The sequence below is a fragment of the Parasteatoda tepidariorum genome, chromosome 9, assembly GCF_982258835.1.
Source record: "Parasteatoda tepidariorum strain Cologne lab strain chromosome 9, Ptep-v5.0, whole genome shotgun sequence".
NCBI lineage: Eukaryota > Metazoa > Arthropoda > Arachnida > Araneae > Theridiidae > Parasteatoda > Parasteatoda tepidariorum.
Window position 1 is genome coordinate 34,055,647 of NC_141763.1, and position 19,020 is coordinate 34,074,666.

At 31.2% G+C, this 19,020-nt stretch overlaps 2 protein-coding genes across 2 annotated transcripts; both read left to right on the forward strand.

Moving 5' to 3' along the window:
* Positions 1-4,064: 4,064 nt before the first annotated feature.
* Positions 4,065-6,699, forward strand: LOC107448761 (2,3-bisphosphoglycerate-independent phosphoglycerate mutase). Its single transcript, XM_016064074.4, has one exon. The coding sequence runs from the start codon at positions 4,532-4,534 to the stop codon at positions 6,056-6,058; it is 1,527 nt and encodes a 508-aa protein (XP_015919560.3). The 5' UTR covers positions 4,065-4,531; the 3' UTR covers positions 6,059-6,699.
* A 1,719-nt stretch (positions 6,700-8,418) lies between these two features.
* Positions 8,419-18,600, forward strand: LOC147803501 (uncharacterized). The gene is made up of 2 exons (XM_087151258.1): positions 8,419-8,665; positions 14,701-18,600. Exon 2 carries the CDS (start codon positions 14,725-14,727, stop codon positions 17,266-17,268), a length of 2,544 nt encoding a protein of 847 aa, XP_087007384.1. The 5' UTR covers positions 8,419-8,665; positions 14,701-14,724; the 3' UTR covers positions 17,269-18,600.
* The last annotated feature ends 420 nt before the right edge of the window (positions 18,601-19,020 follow it).

Below are 19,020 nucleotides of genomic sequence, written 5' to 3' on the forward strand. Positions count from 1 at the left end.
TATGTATTATTAGTATTAATTGACAGACGAGTAAAGTAGACTATCCTCTACTAGAAAAAAAAATACCTTATTTTAAATGTTATTATATTAGTTATTAACAATTTTTGACAGTCGTGTACTTGTTACAATTGTCCACACTTACGGGGTCAATTGTAACAGTTCATAAATTCAACTAAAACATAGTTAATTATACATATTATCATAGTTCTGATATATTTTCTTATTGATCAAAATAGTAGTGATATTTTAGGAGTAAAAATAATAATGAGCAGATACTTAAAGGGTTAAACTTTTGACTTTTAGGGGTTAAAAATTTTAATTTATGCTGTGAAAGGTGACAAATAAAATAATGCACACGCAGCATAATATAAATGATATAGGAAACTATTGGTGGTTCTTAAGGAGTTAAGTAATGGTTTGTAAACATAAGATTATTTATTTTCAGCTGTTACAATCGTCCCTTTACTTATTGTTACAAATGTCCCCAAGACGCCATTTCAGCTTCATTTGTTAAAAAAAATGCTAGTTAATTAACTAAACTAATTTTTTTTTATTGAAATGTTAATTCAGGTGTCCACTTACATATTCGGTTAAAAATTTTTATTTGTTTAAACAAAATTACTTTGTTACAATATAATATTCTAATACCAAAAAAAGTACTTACGTAGCGTGAAAATATCTTTTGTGATGTAACTCTTTCAAAAGTACATAAAAATGGTTGCCAGCAGGTGTGTACATGTAGATTTATTAAATACACCTTGTGCGCCACCTAGAAACCAAATCTAGAAACCGACACTCGAAATTTTTGCTCTGTTACAATCGTAACCTGTTACAATTGACCCCACTCTCCCCTATTTTCATCTACAACTACTGTACTCAGGGCCGTCTTAATAGCAAGCAGGGCCCCCGGGCACAGAAATGTTTTAGGCCCCTATTACATTTCATACTGTTTAAAATAGAACTAAAAAACTTCACATGCATAAAATTAAGCATTTTTAAGATATGCAATAATTTTAACAAAGATAAAACACATTTTTATAGCCCCAAAAACTCAATACACATAAAATAAAGCATTTTTAAACTAGGCATAATTTTTCTTAAATAAATGAGATGCTAACAAATTGCAATCCTCAAATAGTAAGTAATTTTCAAAACGAAGAAGCTAATTCAAATAAGTAAATTAAAAAGCATAGGAATATAAAAAAAAGTATTGTATTTTATTTTGTAACCGTCTCTGAACAGCCAACCCAATTTTTGGGTTTACGTCTACCAATGTTCAATTCCGCAGCCTTGTAATTTTTAACCAATCCAGAAGACAAGGCAACTCCTGGATCAGTACCCCCAGAGGTTTGACTTGTTATGGGAACATGGAGGACTTTGTGACTCGACAGACTTAACGTGCATCAGTCACCATTTACTACACGGGGAGTTTTCGCCGGCAGAGATCGAACCCACGTACATGGGCTCAGTGCCCTACAAATCAGGCTATCCCGGTCAAGGGTTAAACAGTTGTTTCATTTTTATTATAACCGTCATTGAACAGCCGACCCAATTTTTAGGTTTACGACTTCTAATGTTCAACTCGGTAGCCTTTTACTTTTGAACTCAATATAGAAAACAAAGGAGCTCTTGTATCAAGTATCGGGAGAAATTTTGCATTCGTGGAGTACTTTTTCAGTGGAACTAACCCGTATTTACATTACATGGAGATGAAGACCACGAGAGCCTTCCACGGTTAGTCTGACGGCAAAGGGACTCTAACCCATGATCCGTCTGCCACTGAGGATATTTCACGTCAGAACTGTGGTCTGTGCAAGCCGGATGCAGATTCGCATCGACCAGCCATCATTGAATTCGAACTCGGTTCACCTCATTGGAAGGCGAACACTCTATCACCTGAGCCATCGCGGCTAGGGTATAGCAATTAAAAAAATTCAAAACGTATGAATTGTTTCGTCAAACTATTAAAAAGTCAGTTATTATAATATCAATATTTAAACATCTTTCAATGCACATCAGACATAACCAGTTTAAAAGTTGCTGTCGTATGATTCGAAACACTTTCAACTATTACTTTAATTAACTATGAATACTAAACAGAGTTGGTTGTCAACCAGATTTAGTTGTTGCTGTAGTTCATTTACGTCACACTGGAGCTTCACAACGGGCGATTGGCGACGGTCTGGGAAACATCCCTGAGGATGATCCGAAGACATGCCATCACAATTTTGATCCTCTGATGAGGGGATGGCATCCCCGCTTCGGTAGCCCAATGACCTACGCTAAGTCGAGCACTTTACGGTAGAACAGTTTAACGAGGACCCATACCGCACATCTTCGGTCCCTACGCAGACTGATCCAAGTGGTTACCCACCCTCACACTGACCGTAGCCAGTGATGCTTGACTTCGGTGATCTCAAGCATATTAAGAGACATTATCGCTTAGAGAGTTGAGCACCTAAAAACTTCATTTTAACGAAGAAAAATCGATTTCGGCTGACTTTTTATTTTTCCTAGTGATAAACCATTCAAACTATTGGTGTTTGCATGGTAATCAATCACTATTCTTAGAAAAAAAATGCGTATATCCCAAAAAGCATGCAACCTTACGGCTACCTTCTGTCAGAATTTTCTTCCTATTGTCGAACGAAAGTGTTTGTACTAAAAAGCTTTTTTTAATAGGGCAAAAATATTGCAGTTTTTAAACCTTTCATCCTAAAAGGATTACAAATTATTTTTTAAGACTTTTTTTTTTTTAAATAAGGTCACTTAGGTCCATAATGACGGTTTAGCTGACGTCACACACTAACGATAAGATCAAACTGCATTGCTCATTAAAATTTCATGACAAGGTGGATTTTAGCTGAGCATGCAAGACTTTGTGCAAAGAAACCTTATAATGACCTAGGTTTAAGAGTATTTTCACTTTGAGACTAGTTTTATTAAAGGATTTTTTTCAAGCTTGAAAACTCTAAGTCAACCTCGATTTAAGGTTTTTATATAGAAGGTTGTTATCCAAGGTTTTGGATGAGGGTAATGTGCGTAGAATAGAGCAGATGGCCACTGATCTCGTTTTAAGGTTAGAAGATTTACACGTAAGCCGCATAACCAACCTTTTTAGGTTTACATTAAAAGGTTTCTGCTGAGTGAAGATAAACCATATTTTGCTATTTGGGATTTATTTTAAAAATTATATAATGCAAAGTTGTTTATTCTTAGTTTTTTTTTAAATACAATTTATAAAAAGTAAGATTCTCAAGGGCCCTCTGAGTGCCTGGGGCCCCTGGGCACTGCCCGGGTGTGCCCATGCGTAAAGACGGTACTGACTGTACTTTCCAGTTTGTAGAGTTAGTAGTTTTCCTAATTTTTGCGTGTATTCAACACATACCATTTTCGTAGAATACGGATGCCGTGAAGAATATGGAAAAACGGATTTTTAAAAAGTTTTGAAGATATCTTTTTATTTTAATTTATAATGCTTATAGAAATCGTGGGCCGGGATAGCCAGGTCGGTAGAGCACTGGGCGCATGACCGAGAGTTCGTGGGTTCGAACACCGTCGGCCGAAGATTTAACGTGTGGGTGCTCGTTAAATCTGTCGAGTCACAAAATCCTCCATTCCATGTTCCCATAACAAATCAATACCTCTGGGGATACTCGATTGGAGATAGATCGTTCTCTGATTCAAGTCAAGATAGCGATCTGCGGAAGTATGAATGGGTCCGCCTTATAAACGGGTGTGTCATATGGGAGTGGCAGCATTCAAATTCTTGACCATAGATGGCGCCACTAGAAAACAAGAACAATCGCACCCCTCTGCCTTAACAGGTATACGAGAGAGAGCAGAAATCGCAAAATTCAATTTTCCAATTTAGGGACTGTCTAATATTACGATTATGGTTCAGGCATACATCCTTACCCACAGGATTTATTGTTTGACCCTTTTTGGAAATTCATTTATTCTATGAAAGAGAAACTTAACAGTTTTATATTATCAAATTTTTTATGGTGATGAATTCTGACGTTCACTTATTTATTATATTATTCACTAACAGGTTTCACTTATTAAACTTCGTTATCAAAGTCTACTACAGTGAACCAAAAAAGTCCAATGATAAGAATTCCTGTGAATACATATCACTGAGTAGTACCAAAATTAATAGTACACACATTTGGTTTGATCTTAAGGCAGCAAGCCAGCAAGTAGGAATTTCGCACAACTTTCAAGGTCATTAATCGCCTTCGCCAAAACTAGACAGATATGAAATTTGCTTTAGAAGAATCAAAATCAATTCTATTATATTTTGACTTAAAAACTAGTGAAGATTAGGAATTGCAAAGGTTAACATTAGCATTTTTAAATTTATTTTCCTTTTAACATCATTTTGTGTTATCAAAACATCTAACGCAGTTTCACCGATGAAGTTTTCAAAATTTAAGATTTACCGGTGATAATTTACTATTTTTAATAAAAATTTATCTTCATTCGAAATTTCAGTGCATGATAGAGTTGAAAATATAATTCTTAAAGCATGAATAACCTTTGTTTGATTGTTATTGATGGCTGGGGTCTTTCAGAGGAGAAGAAAGGTAACGCCATTTTCAACGCGCACACCCCTATCATGGACGACTTGTCGAAAGATTCAAGCAATTATCTAACCCTAGACGCTTCGGGTTTGTCAGTTGGCTTGCCAGAAGGACTGATGGGAAACAGTGAAGTGGGCCATATGAATATCGGCGCTGGACGTGTTATGGAACAAGATATCTTACGAATTAACAAAGAAGTTGAAAATAAGGAAATAAGTAAAAATCCTAACTTCATCGAATGCGCCAACAATGCCAAATCTAAGAATGGTAGACTTCATTTTTTGGGACTGGTTAGCGACGGCGGAGTTCATGCGCACATCGACCACCTCTTTGCTCTGTTGGAAGCAGCTAAAGAACACGAAGTAGCAAAAACATTCATCCATTTCTTTTCCGATGGTCGGGACACCAGTCCGACTTGCGCTTTTAAGTACGTTCAGCAGACTCTCGATAAATGTAAAGAGTTAAATCATGGCTGTTTGGCGACAATAACTGGCAGGTACTATGCAATGGATCGAGACAAAAATCATGAAAGAATCAAACTGGCGTATGAAGGTATGGTACAAGGAAAAGGTGAAAAAACAAACCCTGAAGAAGTGGTGAGCTTCATAAAAACGAAATACGAAGATAAAAGCGACCCACAATCTGATGAAGACCTAAAACCAATTATTGTAAGTGAAGAGGGGCTTATTCAGGATGATGACACCCTACTTTTCATCAATTATAGAGCTGATAGAATGAGGCAGATAACGGAAGCATTCGGTATGAAACCTGAATTTGAAACTGACACAATCCCGAAGAACTTGATGGTATGCACAATGACACAATACAAAAAAGATTATCCGTTTATTATGCTATTTCCACCCAGAGTTCCAAAAAATGTTCTATCTGAGTGGATTTCTAAGAAAGGATGTTTGCAGTTTCACTGTGCTGAGACGGAAAAATATGCTCATGTCACGTTCTTTTTTAACGGTGGACAAGAGGCAGCATTCGAGAACGAAACGAGAAAATTGGTTCCGTCACCTAAAGTTGCCACGTACGATCTTCAACCAGAAATGAGTTGTATGAAAGTAGCGGACGAAATGGTGAAAGCAATCAAATCGGGAAGGTACCACTTCGTTCTGTGCAACCTGGCGCCGCCCGATATGGTGGGACATACTGGTAAATACGAACCTGCTCTACGAGCAGTTGAAGCAACCGACAGGGCAATAGGGCGTATTGTTGATGCTTGTGTTGAAATGGAATACGCGTTAGTCATTACTGCAGATCATGGTAATGCTGAGAAAATGTTAGACGAAAATGGTGAACCATGCAAAACGCACACAACGAATAGAGTACCATTTATAGTGAGAAGTTCTCGAAAATTGAAAACACCAGACCATAATGCTGCTCTTTGTGATGTCGCGCCAACAATTCTAGACTTAATGGGTTTAGATAAACCTCCTGAAATGACTGGTCAGAGCCTCCTTGCTTAACATTTCTTTAAAATTTTTAAATAAAGAGAAAAGTAGCTGTATGCGCATATTTAGAAAATATATTAAAGTTCTCTTGTAGTGTTTAACAATGGTTTCAAAAATATGTTATGTGTAAAAATACAAAAAAAGCTAACAAAAAAGCCGCCCATTAACGAGTATATTGTTAACGAGTCTATTGTTAGAACTAAATTCTTCTTTTAAAAAAATTATTTAGACATTCAAAATCAAAATTAAGTGCAAAACATAATTTAGACGCAAAGCACAAACTTTAGAACACTTTAAAACATTAAGGCTCATTTTAAAATAATTCACGATTTTATGACATAGACGGTACTTTTCGGTTAGCCGAGCGCAATGAAATTCAACTGTTATTTTTTTCATTTTATTTCACTTTTTTTTAGTATTTAATTTTTATGCTTTTAAAAAATAAATTTTATAAAAAAGGAATTGGCAGAGGTCTACTTTTTTTGGCGAAGAGTATCTATAAGCGTAAAAAATAAAAATGTTAAAAAAATGTTTTTATATTATATATAGATTTTATTTTGTACTACTCTGGATGATGTTTTCAATATAAATATAAACAACAACAATCTCAAGTTCTTGATCCGGTTTAGAAGTATACAGCTGCTTACTACTATTCTGTGAGGCAATATTTTCAAACAGGGTAATTTTGTTTTTAATTAAAGTAATAAATTATCTAATTTCTGAGCTGAAATCTGTTGTATTTCATGAGATATTATTGATATTAAGTAATTCTGGGGAGTTTGAAGTGAAAATTCGTTATTTTTACTTAGAGATGCTTTGTTAAAAAAAAAAAAGGGTGACACGTTTGCTAGATTTAGGAACTCGCTTTTTTGGCAGTTCTGATTTGACTTCTTTTTACTCGTTTATTACTGTTTGTTTTTAAAGCAAAAGCCGTGCATCATCATACGTTAGTGCTAGCCTATTGTTTGAGCAGCGAGATTCAGTTCATTGTAAAAATTATCATTTAGGTTTAAATTTCGAAGAAGTGGACATTAGATTATCTGAAGACCAAAACCTCACAAAAAAAGAAGGTACAAAAAAAAGGGGGTCGTCCACCAACTAGGTGGCTGGACACAGTTGAGAGGGACCTAAAGATAATAGGAATAACTAACTGGAAGGCCGTGGCACAGAATAGATCAAGATGGCAAAAACTTATTGGGACGGCCTTGGCTTGTCATGGGCTGTAGTGCCCAAGAAGAAGAAGGACATTAGATTATAACACACAATTTTGTGTGTTATGATCTAATGTCCAGTCAAATTTATAGCCCCAAGATTCTTGCATTTCTAATCTTTTATGTGTGTATAACCTGTTTCTGGTTGAGATATTTGGAAAAAATAAAGGATTTAAAAAAAGAATTGGCGGAGGTCTACATTTTTTGGCGAGAAGTACCTATAAGCGTAAAAAATAAAAATAAAAATTAAAAAATGACTTCTTCAAATTATATATCGAAAAACTTTAAACGAATTATTTATTTATTTATGGATGGTGTTTTCAGTAGAAAAGTAAAAAATAACAATCTCGAGCTCGGGGCCTACTCTAGTTCCGGTTTAAAAGTTTGCAGCTGCTTATTACATGTTATTCTGATAGGCGATGTTTTCAAACGGATCATTTTGTTTTCAATAAAAGAAATAAATTGGATAATTTCTGAGCTCAAATCTGCTGTATTTCATAAGATATATTAATGTTATCATGTAATTCTGGGGAGTTTGGAGTGAAAATTTGTTTTAATTATTTTGTTATTTATTATTAAAAAAGGTGACATGGCTGCTAGATTTTGAATAACTCGCTTTTTTGGCAGTCTTGATTTGGCCTCTTTCCATTTGTTTATTACTGTTTGCTTGTGTAGTAAGCTGTGCACCATCTTACGTTAGTGTTAACACTTTTAGTATTGTAAACACAAGTATTGTTAGCATTGTAAACATAAGTAATAAGTAATCAAATACATTGTTTGCAAGAATCTCAAAACACAATGATGCCAAATGGCTTTAAAATACACCTGAAACAGTAACCCGGAAATTTAGGCAGTCCCGAGCTTGTAGCGTTCCCTAGTGTAGAAAAAACCATCCATTTATTTGTCATTTGTTACAATTTAATGCTACAGTAAGTGATATAATAGGGGAGAAAGGGGTTTTTACAAACCATCACAAATAAACCACTCATTGTTTTATATTTTGCTACAAAAGTTACCACTATATCAATTGATAGTTATGAAGTTATACTATATAACAAAGATGGAATAAAAGAATGAGGAAAAGATGATGATACAGCCCTTAGATTTCCCTCCGACCGTAGGCTACAATCTACCTAGAAAGCCTTGACCTAAGTGTGGAAACAAGATTTTTATGCTCTCTTCTGCCATCTGCGAACTCTTTTACGATGTTCCAGATTGAATTGACAGTTTTCAATTGAGTTGAAAACTGTTTATGAAAAACATGAAACTGGAAAAGTGCATTTGATATTTTTCTTTTAAAATCTTTTATCTTAAACAATATTGATTTGAACTAATTTTTTTTTTTTTAAAATTTGAATCATTATTTGGAATCTTCTGCTATGATCTTTTAAATTGGTGGATGCAAACTTTTGTAAGTATTATATGTATTGAAATGTAAATTATTTACTTATAAATTACTTATCTGTAAAATGAAGATTAGAAAAAGAAAATCTAGAAGAAATACGTATATATAAAAAAATAATAAGCACAACAAAAAGAATAAATGCAATAATAAAAAAATTAAAACAGCAATAAAAATAATTATAATGATAATTAAAATGCTGATAATTATAACAATAATCAAAATAATAATGATAATTAATATTTAATAATAATTGTTAATAATATCCTATTAACGATCACAATAATAAAATGCTGATAATTATAACAATAATCAAAATCATAATGATCAAAATAATGATAATAATAATTAATAATAATTGTTAATAATATCCTATTAACTATCTCAATAATAATTGAAATGCAAATAATTGTAATGACAACTGAAATATTAATAACCAATATATTAATAACCAATATTTTAATAAAAATACGAATTATTATAGTAATAAAATATATACAGTTATAATAATATTTAATGTACGAATAATTGAAATAGTAAATAAAAATATTAATAAATAACAATAAATAAATAAACAATAAAATGTTAATGATAAAAGCAAAAATTTAACACAATAAAGGTTATATAAGATTTTTTTCCCTTTGTCAGAAAATGGCTTAAAAATAAGCGAATAAAAAATGTGTCTTGCATTGATATTTTATGAATTGAATTATTACTATTATTTTAATATTAAAATAATTATCAATTATTATTTCATTATTAAAAATGCATACCAAAATAATGTTTTTCTTATGTTGATGAAGGGCGGAAAAATAAAATTAATAACTTCCTATTACACAAGAATTAAGCGTTTTATTTTATTTTTAGACTTGGTTAACACTTTCATTAATTTTTGTTTTGTTGTACTGCTGTCTTATAATTTATTTAACCAATTTATGATTATTATTATTATTTAATAAAAATGCAGATTTAATATTAATATTTATTTTATTATTATATTAATTTAATTAGCAGTTCTTAAGAAGGGTTTAATATCACGGATTTTTCATGTAATCAAAATATTATTCAATTTTATATCTACTATGATTATTAGAATTTGCCGTTTTTGTTTTGATTTCACCCTAAACTTTCTAAGACTGAATGAGACAACGAGAACTACCGTATATTCCGGCGTATACGCGCACTTTTAATGCAAAAATTAACATTGGAATTTACGGGAGCGCGGTATACGCCGAATCTAAAATATTATAGATTAAAAAAATTTAAATTTAGAAAAATACTTTCATTTTAAAGAAATAACATACCTATATACTTTATTGATTTTCGTTATTACATAAATAGTTCATTATATTCGTCTTCCGTTATTTCTTCAGGCACGTCATCACAATGTGTTTCGTCTTCATCATCTGTGTTACCCTCATCCACGAATAAACAGTCATCTTCTGATCCATCCAGATTATTTGAAATGGTGCATTTTTTAATGATTTTCTGACCATCTCAGGCATAATTTCATCCCATGCTTTTAATATCCATTCGCACACTGTTTCCAAACTTGCATGACGCATATGTCCTCCTTTCTTAAAGGTTTTCTCGCCCTCCAACATCCAAGTGTTCCACTGTTTTTTTAAATTGGCTTTAAAAGCATAAGTCCAATGGCTGAACTAATGGTGTCAATCCGCCCGTAATAACTGCCACATCGGTGTTACATTCTTTCAACAATTTTTTTTGCATTATCTGTCAGGTGGGACCTAAACATGTCCCACACTAAAAAGCTTTCTGGTTTTCTATAGATACTAGACGAGATATTGCACATGTACAATCCAAATTTTCATGCGCGTTATACGAAGAGTATTTCTTAAAATTTAAAAAAAGTTATTAGAAATTACGGGTGCGCGTTATACGCCGGGGCGCGGTATGCGCCGGAATATACGGTACATAATTCAACTTTAAAATTAATCTTTTTTTTTTTTTTAAAAAAATTAAGTTCATAAATTTTTTTTATAAATAAAGCTCAGAAAACGTATTATCAAAAAGTTTTAAAAAGACAGAATTTTGGTGCTGCCATCTATTGTATATAATAATACTTTGTAAACTCGAATGATTTAATTCTTTCATTTCATACCTTATTTATATTTTGTGTTAAAAATCGTTAAGAATTATAAGAATAAAAACAATTGTATTGGAAAAAGTTCGAAGTTCTTTTATTTAAAGTTCTTTTATTATGAGCAGTGTAGGTTTTTCATTTTCTTTTCTCTCCATATATTTGAACGTTTAACTTAAAACTGAAATCGAGAATTTTAGATTTCAACTAATATCAAGAATAACGAGGAGGGGGGGGGGTACTGTAATACTTACATGGTTTTATTTATTCTTTTTTTTAAATGGAGATTTATAAATCGGACATTTGATTATAAAATAATAAAATTTCGCAACGGAATGAATCGGAAAATCTATTGAATGAGACCCTTGGCGTTTGGCTTTTGTTTCAAACTGTGCGATGTATAATTTGATTATAATACAGTAATTATCATGTTGAGATGAATCGGAGAAATTGATTCTTTCGTTTTTATTAATGTTTCAAATGGAAATTTATCAAAGTAATACTTCATTACAATACAGTATACTATGGTAGGGTAATAGATCGTTTGGCTTTTGTTATTATTTCAAATGAGTTATGAAAATTTATGAAAGTGATGCTTGATTACATTACAATATAGTAAAATATCGTTGCTGAAAGGTTCAAAGAAATTTATCCTTTGGTTTATGCAATTGCTTCAAATATATATTAATTAAACTAATTAAAATAAGGCAATTAAATGAATCGGTGAAATGGATCGTTTGATTTCTGTTACTGTTTCAAATGAGAAGTTATGAGAGTGATGCTTGATTAAAGTATAGTAAAATATCGTAGTGAAATAATTCGGAAAGACTGAACCGTTTATTTTTGTTATTGTTTCTAATGGAAATTTATTCAAGTTATGCTTCATTGCAATACAGTAAAATATGGCGGAAAATGAATCTTTGAAATTGATCCTTGGGTCTCTGTTATTATTTCAAATGGAAATGTATCAAATTGATGCCTGTTAAAATAAAATAAAATATCGTAGTACAATAAATTGGAGAAATCGTTTTTTAAGCAGACAAAACAGAAGAAAGCGCAACTTTCATTTTCTCGTTTTTATTTAAAAAGGTTTTTTTTTTACACAAAATTATAAAATTCGTTTATCTAAAGATAAATTGTTTATGCGCATAAAAATAACTTTTAATTATTTTTTCATAACTTCATTTAATAACTATCAGAAAGATTTCGAATTGTAAGGTATACCAGTTTTTACACGATTTTAAATGACAAAATATAAAATGCGAGCGAAATCAATTGAAAATTTCCTGATTTTTAAAATATTTAAAAAATAAATATTTTTAAAAGCAATTTCGTTCCAATATTGTATTGTGTCGTTCAAAATTATGTATCTTAAAGTAATGTAAAAATTTATATACTTTATAATTTACATATTTTAGAATAATAAATTTAATGAAATAATAATAAATTATTGAAAATTATTGACATGGAATTATTTCGATTTAAACTAAATTCATAATTGATTGTAAAAAATTTTCGATTGCTTTCAAAAATTCTAGAGCGATGACGAAACACGCGAAGAGTAAAATTTACATTAAGAGACCGGGTAGTGCAATTTAAATATTTTTATAAACATTTGTGCCCCCCCCCCCAAAAAAAAAAGAAATTATAAACGAGAAAGGGGAAGAAAAAAAATTTTTTTTTCAATTAAAAACAATTATGATGAAATTTTGAGAACACCCAAACGTGTTAGATGAGATAAAATCTTTCTTTAGAAGATTAAAGAAAAATTTCTGGAACTGGGGTTATAATCAGGGAAAACTGAAGATAGCATTCCACTGCAATTACGTGTGATAAATCTTTTAGATAGTGCTATGGAATAGCGTACGGATACGATATAATTTAGATTTTTAAATTACTTATAAATTTGCAACGCTGGAAAACTTATAAAAGATAATTTTTATTTTTATTTTTTTTTTAGTGTAAGTGTTACATTCTAATTAATATTCACTATGAATTGATTTTAATTTTAAAATTTCGCCAAATATCGCCGCGAGCAGTTTATTTTTCAGTACAGAGTACAGTGTAATAGTTTTATTTTTGTCAGATAAACTCACAAGAATCCTCCAATTAAAATGATCTATGGTATATTACCTCATTAAAAACGTCATTCGCTTAAAAAATAATAATAAATTAATAAATAAATAAAATAAATAAATAAATGAAATAAATAAATAAAATAGATAAATAAATAAATAAATAAATAAATTTAATAAATATATTAAATAAATATATTAAATAAATAAATTAAATAAATAGATTAAATAAATGAATTAAATAAATGAATAAAACAAATAAGTAAATAGCAAATAACAGAGTCAACGTGTTTCAAGGGCTTCAAAAGTAGGGGCCTATTTTAAACTTGCCACACATGAATGAGCAAAAATAGGCACTATTTTTTATTATTGTATTAATTTTTATTTTTTGAAGCGAAGGAAATTTTTAATCAGGCAATATTTTACCGCTTCAATTTCTTGGGATAATTTGCTTAAGATCTACAGTAGATAAAAAGGTCTGAAATCAAAATAATCAAATAAAATAAAAATTAAAAAAATAAGTTTTTCAAGGAGAAAATAATTCTATTTTTGTCGCACTTAAAATGAAACACTTAAGGTGCTTCACTTTTGGAAGATGTGAGAAAGGGAATTTAAATGAGAAAAAAATAGTTTTCTTCTTTTTAGTCTACTTGAAAAACGTAATTTCCCCCACCCTTTTAGTTTTGTGTTTGAAAATAATTGTAGTTTCGATCAGCGGTAAAAAAGAGGTAAATACTACTATCAGCATTCAAGTTATAATTGTAACTTGCTATCGGAATTTTGATTGATTAGAAAAGGATAAGAATTCTGATTGAAAGTAAATTCCCCTTGACAATAAAGGAACGAAATCGATTTCTAGTAGCAGTCATAAGAAACAAGTGAAACTTGTATTGTCATCAGGATTATCATTAGATAGTTAAAATTTAAGAGCTCTAGCTAGTCGATTTAGTAGTCGGAATTTTTTTGAAGAAAAATTCCCCTTTTCAAAAATATTACTATAAATTTTGCTTATAATAGTTCTCTCTAACTGTTCGAAAAATTGTCAAAACTTTGATCATAACATTTTAAACTCACACAAACGAAAGAGAGCTAATATGCAGTAAGAATGTTTATTGTTGGAAAAATTTACAGGTATCCCACAATTATCTCAATATTAATCCCCTTTTTTTATCCTTAGTTTTTTTTCCGATGGTACTTCGTTATCAAATAAAAATAAAAGTAAATTTTAAAAAAGCTTTAAATCATCTTACAGAATAAAATATCTATTCAAAATTACTGACTGCATAGTTTTATTGTTTTTAATTTTTGCAGAAAATACCACAAGAAGCTTTAAATTTCCATGACCTATTTTTCACAATCTACTGAAGCAGGATCTCTAATTTTTTTTTGGACGATTCGCCATCACCAAATAAAAATACAAGTAAATTTTAAAACAAATCTACGAATCGTCTTACGCAATGAAATATTTATTCAAAATTACTAGCTGTATGGTTTAATTGTTTAAAAGTTTTTTCAGAAAATACCTCAATAAGCTCTAAATTTCCATGACCTATTTCTAACAATGTTCTAAAACGCGGATATGTACTCCATCATCAAAAGATTGTAGAAACTAATTTCAACCAATAAACTAAAATAAAAATTTATCCTAGAGGACAATAGGACAATAAGAAGAATAAAAAGCTAAGGTTCTCATTTTGGTCATAACTTAATTAGTTTGACTTCAGTATAATGAGAACGATATACAAAGGATAGTTCATAGACTTCCCTTGCAATAGATTTATAATTTTCTCTGCCATTGCTGTATTTCTATTTTAAAATATTGATCATAAATTCAGTTCATTAAAAACATGAAAACCTAACTTTTTCAGGTTTGAAAAGTGATCCAGAAAACCATGGAATCCAAACAGCAGGAAACCATGAAACCAGATTTCATTAACTACATCCAGTCAACTCCACGTTCTCTGTATGACATGGCAATTGTTCCTGTAGTATCTTCATTATTGCATCAACCGGATATAAAGGCAGAATTGATGCAAATGCAAAATAAATTAAAACGGGATTGCAGAATGAATAATATGGATAGTTTAAACACCGAAAGAATATACAAATTTTGTAGAGTTTCAGTCGAGAGAAAAATACAAGCAAATCTACAAGTATTTCCCATACCAAAGTGGATTAAAACAGACGTATTAGATTTAGTTACACCCATGGGAATAGAATTACTTAAGTATTTGGATGAAGATAAAATGGAATATAAACTGTATAATCATTCTGCACGTGATGGCTGTATTTCTTGGACAACAGAACGAACTATTGACAAAATTAAAACTTTGGAACGCTTGCTACTTGATGATTCTAGAGACAAGGATTTTGATGTGCTGTTTGAAATCGCATGCAGTTGTTTCTGTGAGAAATATATCTTTGAGATGTATGACATGCTGCCACCGGAAACTAAAGAAAGATTTAATTTAGAACGCTCTCATTTCACTTATTATTGGATGTGCGTTATAGAGAATAAGTTATCTGATTTTACCAGATACATATTTGAAGACAGCGTTAATAATATATATGATCGAGAGCATAATATTTATCTAAACATGTTCACGTTATCAATTTTAGACGCTAATTTTCACGGAGTTAAATATCTGTGGCATCATAAACTTACAGAAGAAGAGAAGAGAACTCACGTTAATCGGTGGTTGGTGTTAGCTTTAGAACTGGATGACGAAGTTTTAACGTATATAGACCCAGGACCCAATGAACGCACTGACATCATTACCTTTCTGTTGTCACATTTAAGTGATAAGGAGCAGCAAGCGGAAATTTTTCATCGATTTCAAGACGTAATATTGAAATCTTTAAGCAACCATTGGTCATGGCAACACTATTTCTTGCCAACGATCAACAAAATGTGGGATTTTTTAGATATGGAACTCTACTGTGAAATAATGACATATATCGTAGAAGAACTACAATACGAAAGTGCAACAAAAGATTTAATCAATTTATGGTGGCATAGCCCTACTAAGTTCAGGAAACGGTTTATTGTCTATTGTTGGCAGTGCAAAAGCGACTTCAGAAATCTTTATCAAATAGATAAGAGTGATTTTGTATTTCGAGTTCTATATGAGACCATTGATGCAGGCAGTGACAGTGGCGGGGAAAAGGTTGATTTTGATTATGTTATTACCATTTTATCACTGACCTATGGAACGTATGAATGGGTTGACAAATGTTTACGCAAATATTTTGATTCAGCTAAGAAAATAAACGAATTCAAAAAAGAATTTGCAACGAAATATTTTTTTGAGTATGTGGATGAAATGAAATACGAAAAAAACGGACTAAGTTTGTTCGAAAATTTTCTAAACTACTTTTTATGCAATGAAGACGATATTGAGAATCTGAGTGGGGACTGCAATAAACTGACAGCTGAACATTTTACCAGGCTGACTCCTACTGATAACATTCGCGAATTCAAAAAAGAAATGATGCTTTCCTTAGATGGCATTGACTTATTCTTCAATTCAATATTTGATTTGTATCGTGACACTGTGGAATTACGGAGCGTTGATTGGAAAAACAGTATTTATCTCATAAAACTGTTCTCACCCTGGTCGAGAGACATGGTAGCGGAACTGAGCTCTAAGTTGGATGACAGTGTTCGCCAAAACTTCTTCCACTACAAGACTGTGCTATCGAAATGTAGAAGAGCTTTATTCCGCACTTTAGGACATCTTGTTTCATACAACGGTGGTGATTCTTATGATGATCACTACACTTTATTTTTGCTTAAAAAATATTTCCAGGATAACGCGGATAATAAAAAAAGGAAAAGGTGGTTAAGAGGGAATTCTAGCAGTGGTGCCTGTGGTTCTAATGAGCGCCGTTTAAAGTTACTTGAACGTAGAAAAGCTGGGATTACAAAAAATCTTAGTAAGAATGCGCAGCATTGTAGAAAGAAAAACAAAAAGTTCAAAAAGCGCTCTACTGGTAGTGACAGTGGTTCAAACAATTCGGGATATGTTCAAGAGCAACAGTCAAGTGAAGACTGTAAAATCAATCCAAGTATTCTTCATAGTGAACAAAATTTAAAAGTGTCGACAGAATCTGATAGCGACAATGATTCGGATTGCATTCAAGAGTCGGAGATAAATAAGGATCTTGGTTGTAGTGTCGACAATCGCAGTAGTCACTATGGTGCTCAGAATTTAAAAGTGTTGACCGATTCTGATAACGACAATGTTTCACCATGCTTCTCATGTTTTTGCATTCAAGAGTCGAGAAAAAATAAGGATCTGGTATGCGGTAAAGGCACTCAAGATGGTCTTTATAGTGCTCAAAGTCTTATAGTGAATACAGATACGGATAATGACATTAACACTGATTTGGATTATCAGGCATGCAGTCAAGAGAATGAATACAACGAAGAGTAGCTTCAGTGTGCTGAATAAAACTGATAAAAGTCTAATAGAAGCTGATGATTATCATGATAATCGGAATTAAATAAGTCAATATAGCATAAACACTATCAAATTCTAATAGCAACTATAAAGTTGCGCAACTAAGTGTGTTGCAATTTTATAAAGCATTTTAATTCTCAAGAGTGTAATGTCAAATGTGTTAAGTCTATGGACTGGAATTTACAGTGAGAAAAAAAAACTGAATAACTTCTGATCAAATGTTCTTTTTTTCCGGTACTAGGACTAAATCTTTACAGCTTGTGAACCTAGCCTTAAATTTGCTAATCAATTATGGAAGGCGATACGTTACGAAATCAAATACAAAAACGCACTTTCTCTGAATAAGCACTTTTTTCTCTGCATTTAAATTCTTGATTCTCACGATATGGAGGGTAATCAAAATCTGGAAAATATGATTTAAATAGTCTAAGCAAGAGATCTGACGAAATTTTAGTTTGCTTACTGTTAATTTCCTAATTTTTTGCGTATTTTCGTTTTTTGCGTAAAAAGTGAATTAAGGGGTTTAGAGTTTTAAACGCCTAAATTTTTGATACTGTATTTTCCTGATCATGGCTATTTCCTCACTTATATCTTTAGGATCAATAACTGAATCCGTTGGGAAAAAAATATGTTTAATTACAGTACATTTTGTATTTGAATTTCTTAATGTAAAATATCGTCTGAAATAATTAATTAGCTTATTTAAATTCAGGCTCTCATCATTAAAATTTAGTTCTGGTATTTCATTCCTATTAAATCCTATCATTCGCTCAAAAGCTTTTTTAAAAGAAATTAAAAGCCCCTTTGCCGCCTTAACAAACTTGAATAATAAATGGCTTTGACACATATCTTAATATTTCTGTTTACTAGTTCGAATTCGTAATAATTTATTGCTTTCAAACTTCTAAGATTTTATCTTTTAGTTCGTTAAACCTGATTATGCTTGTTTATATAATATGATTATTCGTTAAAAGTTCTTCAGAGGGCAACGTTTTTTATTTCGTACATTCTGTCTCCATATTCGTGTTATCTTGTGTTAGTCTACATTAGGGATTGAAATAGCATCAACTTCTATCCTATGAGGTTTGTTAAAGAAATGTAATGTTTAACTAACTATAAAAAATATATGTCTGTCACTGTGTTAAAAACATTGTCTAACAATTGTTTATGTTTGCGTTAAAGAAATGAGATGTTTAACTAATGTTATAAAAAAATTGCAGCTCACTGTGTAAATGTATGATTGTTTATATTTGTGCTAAAAATGTAACGCTCAACTAATTCCATAAAAAATTTATCACTTAAAAACATGAAGTTTATCTTTTCAAAAAAGCACTTGCAATTAGCAAAAATTATAGCAAATAAAATACTCTTTATTACATTTTAAAAAAAGGTTTTAAAACGTTAGTTAGTGCATGGCTGAAATTTATTTACCAATGAAGACTTTTTAGGAAAAAAATGAGGCAGTAACCTTTTAGTGGTAAGTACTTTTTATGATTTCATGTCTTTTACTATTATTAATTATATAAAAAATATTCTTTATTATTTTATTTAACTGTAATGTAAAAAAATTCTGATCAAATTACGGAAAAAAGCACCGGCACTTTTTACCCTAAAACCCATTTTTATGAACATGTTATGGGACAAAAACACTGATATTCAGTAATTTTCACAGAAACAATTACCGTTTAAATCAATGAATCACTGTTATTAAAAAACTATAACTGT

Excerpts from the sequence above, each read along its gene's own strand:
- LOC107448761 (XM_016064074.4), top strand. The coding sequence starts at position 4,532 with ATGAATAACCTTTGTTTGATTGTTATTGATGGCTGGGGTCTTTCAGAG.
- LOC147803501 (XM_087151258.1), top strand. The coding sequence starts at position 14,725 with ATGGAATCCAAACAGCAGGAAACCATGAAACCAGATTTCATTAACTAC.